Raw genomic sequence first — 9,245 nt, forward strand, 5'->3', positions numbered from 1 at the left:
TTGCAGTGATGTGATATTGCTGTTGTGATGGTGATGTGTTGATGTTGATGTTGATGTGATGATGATGTCGTGTTGTTCATGTGTACTTCAGTTGCGTACGCGATGTGTTGATGTTGGGTTGTTTTGGTAGTCATTTACTCGTGCTCGAGATCCCTTACCGAATTAATGAAAATGAAAGAATTTTTGGGATCATTTTACAGGACTTTCATCGATGACGTGCGGTTGATACGACGTGATAAGCTACCAAGAGGCAGATCATTTGCACTGAGAGGTCCTATAAATATCAATAAGAATTCAATGTTATTCCCAGTACTTGGTTTAGATCACTTTTTTCATGCAATACTACTGCTTGTTTTGGATTCTTATCTATTAGCCATATAACCGCAGAAAGGGACTGCTAACTAGTGCCACACTCGGAAATCACGAATTAAGAAGGTTTCAGAATTTATGATATATAATACTCTAAGAAAGCATGCCAGTTTGCATTATTCTCATTTCTTGAAGAAGCCCTCCGAGCCTACGTATAGTTCTTGATCAAATGTTTAGACGAGCTTGACGCCGAGAAATATATCAGCTCACAGATAATAGCGATGCTGCGCATCAAAACGATTTTCACAGAATTGGAAAGCTGCACACTAACGACGAACGTCAGCATGGGCACGTCCTAAGGTGGAGTGCCACTTCTATGCCTTGCCACTATCAACTCATCCACCAGAGGGGAGTGAAAATGGTGCCCTTTGCCGATGTTGTGATAATTTCAGTAGCCGAGCTATTTTTATCTGTGGTGAGTAACATCAAAGAAGGAGCTCATGGAAAGCCAGGCTAAGCAGTGTGGTTTTTTTAGTTAAATCCGAAAAAAATTTAACAAATGGTCTATAGTTCCAGGAATAAACTTTAGAGCGTTGAATTAGGAAAGTTGGAGAGTACATATACATAGATACGCTTTTCGGGATAACGTGGGGCACTAGGTCCAAAGGTCGTACTTTGGCTGTATACAACAGCGTTACGTTTGATCTAACGTTGTGGTTCTCTCCAGATCTGGTGAGATGCCAACACTACAGGGCCATTGAGAACTTGTCATAAAGATGCCCTTAATTTTATTACAAACTTGTTTTCTATAGACCTCCACATAATGTTCATCGCTCTCGTATTTGTTGGCAAAGATAAGAAAGCGACCCAGACTTGAAACATAATTCCACAGGCTCTTTAGTGCAATTCTTCCGTCGCAAATAGAATTTGATACCTATGAGTGGATACATAATCCGTGCACCTTTGGTTCCAAAATCGAGCTGGGTGTTATAGTTTCCTCTAAATCCCCGCGTTTAAGACGATCAATCCATTCGACTGAATTTTTGAATGTTTGCCAGGCAGCGTATGTATTTTATAAGGTCGTCGTCGGTTCGAGCGCGTTGCCATTCTTTTGTCATATGGACGACCATTCTGGCTTTTAAGCCTTTTACAACAAAATCGGAGAAGATTTATAAGTGCAAAACTCTCTTTAATAATCAGTTCGAAGTAGTTTTTTGTATGCAATACTACCGAGAAATCTGCCGGCTGATGAGTTCGATTGGGAGTTTACCACATTGGTCTCATTTTTTCGCGCAATATTTAGAAATCGGGTCATAACATCAGGATGCTGTAAAGCCAAATTCATGTGGCCTGTATACGACCGGAAAAGAACAGGCGAGGAGGTCATGAGCACTTACACTGTAAAAAATGCATTCGCAAATTTTGCTGGATTGCACTACGCTCTGGCATTGGGTGATTTTGCGATGAGTGTTAATGTACTAATATCAACAATGATACGCCTTTCATGCCCTTTTCTTGAGTTTTTCGTTTCTGCTCTGTTAAATCAGTTAATCCGTGATATTTTTTCTTTCCCAGTGTTCTGTCAAAATTGGTATGAATATGCTGTGATTTCTGATTTCTGTACTTCAATGTGTTTATACAAATATCTTTCATTTATAATTAATTAATATTTTTTAAAATTAAATATTTCTTACCCTTTTTTGCTTGTTTACAAATAATGCTGATAATACGCTTATTTAGATGTATAGTAAAATTTATACTCCAAGCCCGTTCAGTATTTCTCTATATAAATTTTTTGCTCTTGTTTTTTTTTTCTTAGCTAGTTCCGCTAATCTCAGTTGCATTAGATATGGAAAATATCTTTGTGCAGCAACTGCATAGAAAGTAAATAAACAACAATTTTTATTTTATTTATTATTTTTGGTTTTGTATTTCTTTACGTTTCCTCATATTAATATGTGTGTTTATATAACTTTAGTTTTAATTTACTTAATATTAACATTTATTCACTTGTTTTCTTATTTGAGGGTTAGATATATAGATCTTAGCTCATTTTATTGTATGTAAATAATACGTAAAATAAATATTGATTTGCATTTTTATTTCAAAAAATTTGTTTTTATATAAATAATTTTTTTTTGCACGAGATAATAAAAATTAAAATAAATTTAAATTACAAAATCCAAATTTAAAAATATCATTTATAAAAAAAAACAATATCCAGAACAAGTTGAGAACCAAAAACAAAAAAAAAACTAATTACATTTAATTTTTTAAATTTGCGGCTTCTTTTCTTCATATACGCCTTACGCTTCCTGTACTTTCGCTTACATTAAATCAAACGCTTGCAAATATCAAATCATCACTATTTAAGTACTAAAAAAATTGTCGCTTTGCGGCCATACGAATACACTTTTTTTATCTCGCTCTTGTAGAAATGGCTGCAAGAATTTTCTACAGCTTATTTTAAAAATATGACTTAGCAAATAAGAATATCGCATTTGCTGCTGTAAAATCTACAGTAGCCTCGAAAACAAATAAAAATTATTATTATTTTCCACTTTTACACTCCACCTGTTAACAAAATTCTTTGTAAAATATCTATTTTTTCAATTGTTTGGTATTAAATTGTTGTCTTCCGGTCTGTTAAGAATATAATAAATAAAATATTTCGGTGACTTATTCGTAAAAATTAGTTTTACACACTCTTGAAAATCTACAAATTGTACTCTCTTAACTGTATATTTTTTTCATAATTAATAAATGTTATGTTTAATTTATTTCTTTTTTTTCTCCTTGTAATAAGTAATTAATAAGTAAAATCTTAACACTAGACTTAAATATACAACTCTTTTTTTGTCTGCTCTGCCCTAATGCAGATGCGCAGATGTGGCTACAATGTATAATTTGATTTGCCTTGAATTGTTTTTTTTTCCTTTCTTTTTACTATGTATTATGCATTTTTCTGAGTGTAAGTTCATGTTCATGTTGCTTAGCATTGCATAGCTGTTGCATGTTTATGGTGTATTTGTGGCTGTGTATGGTTGCGTATGCGAGTAACCTTTTTATTAATGGTTCAAATTGCTTGACCTCAAGTCCTTTTTTGACCCTACACTGCTGCTGCCTAGCTTCTTCGCACGGCTATTCCTGTTATTACATACATATTTTTGCTTGCTTTTTTCTGTATTAAATTTTAACTATTTTACGCTGTTTCTCTTCTATATTTTTTCGTACAATTCATCTGGTTCGTTTGAAATTTTTTTCCGCATTTCACGTTTACCAATATCTTTTTCCTCCGATCCATTATTTTCTTGCTTTTTGGTACCTTTTTGCAGTTTGGCAGTTTCTTTGCTGTTTACTCAATTTCTTTCATTACACTTTGATCAGCTCTCCTCATGAATATATTTTCTAGATCCAGCGTGTTTCCTTATTCCAAGCGTGCCTTGTACGTTGTCTTCCAGATTTCGGCGAGTGTTACAGCGCTGTGGAAGCGGTGGAAAATGCAAAGTGGCAGTGTGACGCGCTGAATTATTGACCATGGCACAAAGCCGTAGAAGTCTAGTTGAACCTATGTGATCGTACCAAGGAGAAAATGTTTGGAGAGTGGTATAATGTAAAAAGAAAAGAAAATATTTTAGTACAAAATTTCAAAAACTTCCTACTCTACATCTACATAACACCGAGAGTGCAAAAAATTACGCAATACATGAAGATATGAGAAATGGGAATGTTGTAAGGAAAGTTTATTTTAAAAATGTTTCAGTCGGCAAAATAAGGAGTGCTTCTAAATAAAAGCTTTCAGGACGGCCGTTTGCAAGAACCCCCTTCTCTTGGGAAGCTGTGATAGAAGATCTTCGAATGGCGAAAGTTAAAAAAAAATGGGAAAAATACAGAAGACGGGTCGGCGCATGTCTGGTGCAGAGGTAAATTTGAATTGTGTCAATATTATTACGTACACGTAAGTTTTCCTCCTCTAAGGAAAGCTAAATCAGAACGCCTGGAAACTCTGGCAGTATTATAGAGAAAGGAGTACAAGTTTGAGGGTGGAAGGTTTTTGCTTGAAAACATCAGAATTAGGAGCTCCCATAAGGCCTCTTTTTATTAAAATTTTGCCGACAGAAATATTGTACATGTGTATGTAACTATATGTGTGTAAGTATGTGTAAAGCTTTTGAAAATAATTGTACGCTTCGAAATACATATTTTGTACGTATTATGCAAAAATTTTATTATTCGATAAAATGTATGTAGTAAATAGTCGTAAATTGAATAATGAATGTAAATTAAGGGTATGCATGTATCTAAATTAATTATAAAATGGTTTAACGACTTTCTTTATGATAACAATTTTGATAAGTTTAAGGCGGATATAAGTTATTTGAAGTACTTAATGCTTTTGGCATAAATTCAGAAGTGGGATAATTTTCGTAGCAAAAAAAAACAAAATGACAAGAAAATGCAGTCGAATATTGGTTTGTTAAAGTAACTTTTTGGATCAACTGAATTATTAAAAAAGAAAAAACGAGGTGACTAATGAGCTAGTCCTGCCAAGTTATTAAAAAAAAAAAATCATTTTTAAAGCATTAAGAAAAGCCGTAATAATAATCGCAATCCCATTTTCTTTAACAGTAATAAATAAGCATAAAACTGGCTCAAGTAATGATTAAAGTGGAGTCTCAAATCATAAAAAGAGAAACAGCTCGCTAGACCATGCTCTGAAAACGTTGAGGTCGACTGACTCTTTTCATGCAATGAGACTACTTAATCCTCAGACCAGTTTCACAGCATATGTAAGGATCTATGAAACTTACTAGTGGCTTTTGAAACGGTGGTGAGCAAAACGGCATAACTCGTAGCGCTTTTTAAACTTTATATTCATTTTATATGGATATTCACACGGTAAAAGCTCTCTCCGATCGTCATTGACTTGAACTTTAGTTTCTTTGTAATACCCCTTATAACCTTCAGTTATTTCCGTTCTCTAAAAAAATCACTTGGTGACATTCCCATTTGAACAAAAACTCTGCAAAAGATAGTCGTTTTAGCAGGCAACCAGTCTAGCTGCATTTCATGCCATCACTCCTGCCTTCTCAGATCAGGTAGAAGTTGTGCGCTGGACCACATTTTTCTGGAAGTTTTGCAAGGGTCTCTATTCGCCATCCCTTTTAGTATAATAATAAAACATAGAAGTTGTACATAAAGAATCTTGGTGAAGCCATATGGCGCATGTCGGCACGTAGAAGAATTGTTGGTTATGCAACTCAAAGGGCTGATAGGATTTGGGCTTTTTGACATCATGGTAAAATAAAACTACATACATAAGTTGTCAAAAAATTCCAAGTCTCACTTCCAGAATGGAAGCTCTGGACTAGTGGAACTTTCCCTTGCGCAAGAAGGGGTGCAGGTATTCAAAGGCGTGAAAACCTTCGAATGCAATAGGCAAATGACCCTTTCTGTTTCAGGAGCAGCAAACTCGTGCTCAGGAAAAAAAACATTTTTCTAGGGCTAGCGATTATTCGCAAGGATGTAAAGTAAACCTTAGCAAACATTTTATCGTCGAATTTTTACATATCCTTTCAGAAAACTAAGCGCATACTGTATACTTTTGTATTCACTGTTATTTAATATGTGTAAATTTACACGATCTACGAAAAAATATTAGCAGATGGTTGGTTGTTAAAGAGCTTAGGGGTTCGTTTCTCAACACTTCGCTACAAAAAGCCGCATACCCAATCCTGACAAAGGCGAAGCAGGAAGAACAAATGAGGTTGTCATATATGCCGACCACAGTTTGGTGTTTGTATCGTGAGAAGTGGCCAGTCACCCACCCCACAATCTGTCGGCAGTCCCTGCTGCTTAACAAAAGCAATTAATTAATTACCTCTCTAAACCTTATGATATTGAAGGCGACATGAGTTTTGTCCACCTGCTGCCCCTCGATGCCTCGCAGTCATTGCTGATCGAAGTTGTGGCTTCGATGACTGAAGGTTGGAGCGCTGAAACTGACTGCGGACCAAGCAATACCGAGTCAGGGCCCTCTATATACAAATGGTCAGCTGTCTCGTTAAGAAGAATAGCCTGGTACCCAGAGGGAAACAAGTTCTTTATTTTCACCAACATGAGTACCAAGACCAAATCCGCGCTGCCGTTCTAGTCTGGCCGATTTTTCGCTGAAGGTCAATTAACTGGCTGATACTTGGTAGCGTCCCTACAAAATCGTCGACTATTCGCAAAATATTGAAAAGTATTAATGTGGCGCCGATGGTAAAAATCCACTATAATTGTAAACTAAAAATACAGCTGAGTAAGGAAACATACATACATTTATTTCTAAATATACATGTACATACTTCTCTACGAAATAGAAGCAAGCAAATCATGCAACTACTTTAAAATCACATACTCTTCAAAACCATAAAGCACATAGGGCATCTGGATGTCCTTCAAAAGTTAACTCTTTCATATAATTATGCGTTTTGTTTTTGAATTTCGTAAAACAGATTTTTTTTGGTAAAACATATCTTCATATATCGCTCACGTACATATCTACTTACAGGATTGGCGAATACTTTTTGAGCTTCAAACGTGTAAATAGCAAACATAGCCACATTACAGATCAATAGGAATGTGACAATCTGACGGCCCGGTTTGCTGCGATCATGTTCGGGCAAGTGAACGCGACGACGCGAGACATCGGCTATGAAGAGCAATTGTAAGATCACCTGGAATACCGCTACAGCGCTTGTGGTCATGACTAGAAGATTTGGTTCGCTTTCGAGCGCCTTTAAACTGCCGGCAATAACGCCAAATACCGAGTAGGTGAAGAGACCAAAAGCGGAAATGCGTAGTAGAATGTCGTTAAGATTGGATTGCTCTTCACAGCGGAATTTCAAATTTTTAACTCTGTGGATGTGAGATTAAAAAATCATTAGCTTACTATTTTACCTTCTAAGTATATAAAAAATATGTAGTTCACTCTTACCTTATAAAACCAATGATGATGGCGAGCACAGCGAATGCCATGAGTATACAGTGACTTGCGTCGGCAAGGTAAATTGCTAGCAGCGAGAACTGCTGATGACGCACCAAGACGAAGAAGAGTATCAGGCAAATCAAAGCACCTACCAGCAACAACAGACCAAAGAACAACCCTTTCGACGAGCCCACGCAATCGACACGTCCGGAACGGGCCTGATGCGCCATTGCTACAGCGCGACGTGATAACATCACTTCCAAACGATGCTCCAAATCCTCGTCGTTCATACGACCCGGATAACGTCCGATATGCTTCCACATCACATACAAGACAACAGCGCCAATCAGTGAGTATTCGATAATGAAGGGATACAGGAAAGGTGCCGAATCGTAGACAATTGTGCCCATAATATCGACACGTCCACAAGCGGTCGAATTCAAAGTACCAATGTTGGAGGACAATGCGGCGGGATAGATATTATCGAGGCTCTCGATATTTTCAAAACTCACTATGCCAGTCGACTCTGGGTGGGAGATGCCCGAGTAGGTTTGGAAATTATTCATGCCGGGACCAAGCAAGTTGGTCATCACATTCAAAGCATTCTCAGTGGTAGTGGAGGGTGTGGTTGTGCTAACGGTGGTGCTAGGCGTCGACGATATTAAACTATTAAAGAACGAGCCAATACTCGAACCGATGCTAGAGGACATAGTCTCGGCAGTAGTAGATGGCGAGTCGGCAATAAGAGCGCCGTGTGTGGACATAAGATAATCGGTGGCAACGCTTGGGGCACCAGTCGTAAATGCCGAATGCTCAAAGTGATGTCTGAAGGGTGCCTCAGTGGTCGTGGTTGTTGTGGTGGTGGTTGTTGTTAAAGGGCTGCTCGCCAGCGTTGTAGTTGATGGTATGGCAGGCGTGGTGCCCAACGTTGTGGTCGTGGCAGCTGTTGTGCTCGTGATAAACTTCTTCAACTTGCGTGCCATAGTAGTGCTTTGCCACTGATACGATGGTGTGGTGAAATAAGGACGAGGGGTAGTGGTTGTGGTGGTGATGGTCGTGGGTCTGGTGGTGGATGTGAGCAGCGTGGTGAGCGCTGCATTGGCATTGGCGCCTGCAGCAGCGCCCATGCCGAACGACTTGGAGATGCCATCAACAGTTTTGCGCACCAATTTCGAGAGCACATTGTCGGTTTTGTAGGCATTGGCGGGAAGTAAGTCCTCGCCGTCCAGTACCTCAAATTGCTCATTTGGTCCGGCGTGTGTGCGCAGAACTGTGCCAGCATGTCGTAATGCATGTTGGCGTATGGACTGGGCAATGGACGAGGCATCGGGATCGGGTTCGCGACGTTGATGATGAAGGGTGATTTCGAGCAATGATTCCTTGACGAGCGTGCGTATCCAAACGCAAATGTTGGTAGCGACAACATGCATGAGACCGAAACGGGCGATAACCTTGAAACGGTGAATATTCAGCTGAAAGTGTGAAGCACATGAAAAGGGAATTACTTAGTTACATGTGAAGAAACTTGAATTTGAAAAAAAAAAGTTACTCAGATAATTCAAAAAGCCATTCAGTTAAAGAAAAAATGGAAGGTTTTATTTGAGAAAGCATGAAATTACGAAAATGGAAATACTGTACCTGATATGGTGGCCTAGTCTGCGTAAGTAGAGGATTTTATGAGCAAAAATGTAATTAAAACTACATGGACAATTTGGAAAAGTATTAGGCGCATGCAGTAAAAATGCCGAATAATATGTAAAGTTGGAGAGAAAATAAGCTAGCGATACTTGTAAATAAAAGTGAGCATAAAACTATGCATAAGAAAACAAATNAAGTTACTCAGATAATTCAAAAAGCCATTCAGTTAAAGAAAAAATGGAAGGTTTTATTTGAGAAAGCATGAAATTACGAAAATGGAAATACTGTACCTGATATGGTGGCCTAGTCTGCGTAAGTAGAGGAT

At 37.8% G+C, this 9,245-nt stretch overlaps 1 protein-coding gene across 1 annotated transcript; it reads right to left on the minus strand.

The window, feature by feature from the left end:
• Positions 1-3,256: 3,256 nt before the first annotated feature.
• OtopLa (proton channel otopetrin-like a) lies at positions 3,257-8,786 on the minus strand (the record flags this gene model as incomplete). Its single annotated transcript, XM_017636331.1, has 3 exons — positions 3,257-3,877; positions 6,864-7,212; positions 7,292-8,786. Coding segments are annotated over 3 exons (1,985 nt in total), but the record flags the coding sequence as incomplete, so codon positions are not given.
• Between the last annotated feature and the right edge of the window lie 459 nt (positions 8,787-9,245).

The sequence above is a fragment of the Rhagoletis zephyria genome, unplaced genomic scaffold, assembly GCF_001687245.7.
Source record: "Rhagoletis zephyria isolate East Lansing unplaced genomic scaffold, Rhagoletis_zephyria_1.1 Rzeph_scaffold_17833, whole genome shotgun sequence".
NCBI classification, from domain to species: domain Eukaryota; kingdom Metazoa; phylum Arthropoda; class Insecta; order Diptera; family Tephritidae; genus Rhagoletis; species Rhagoletis zephyria.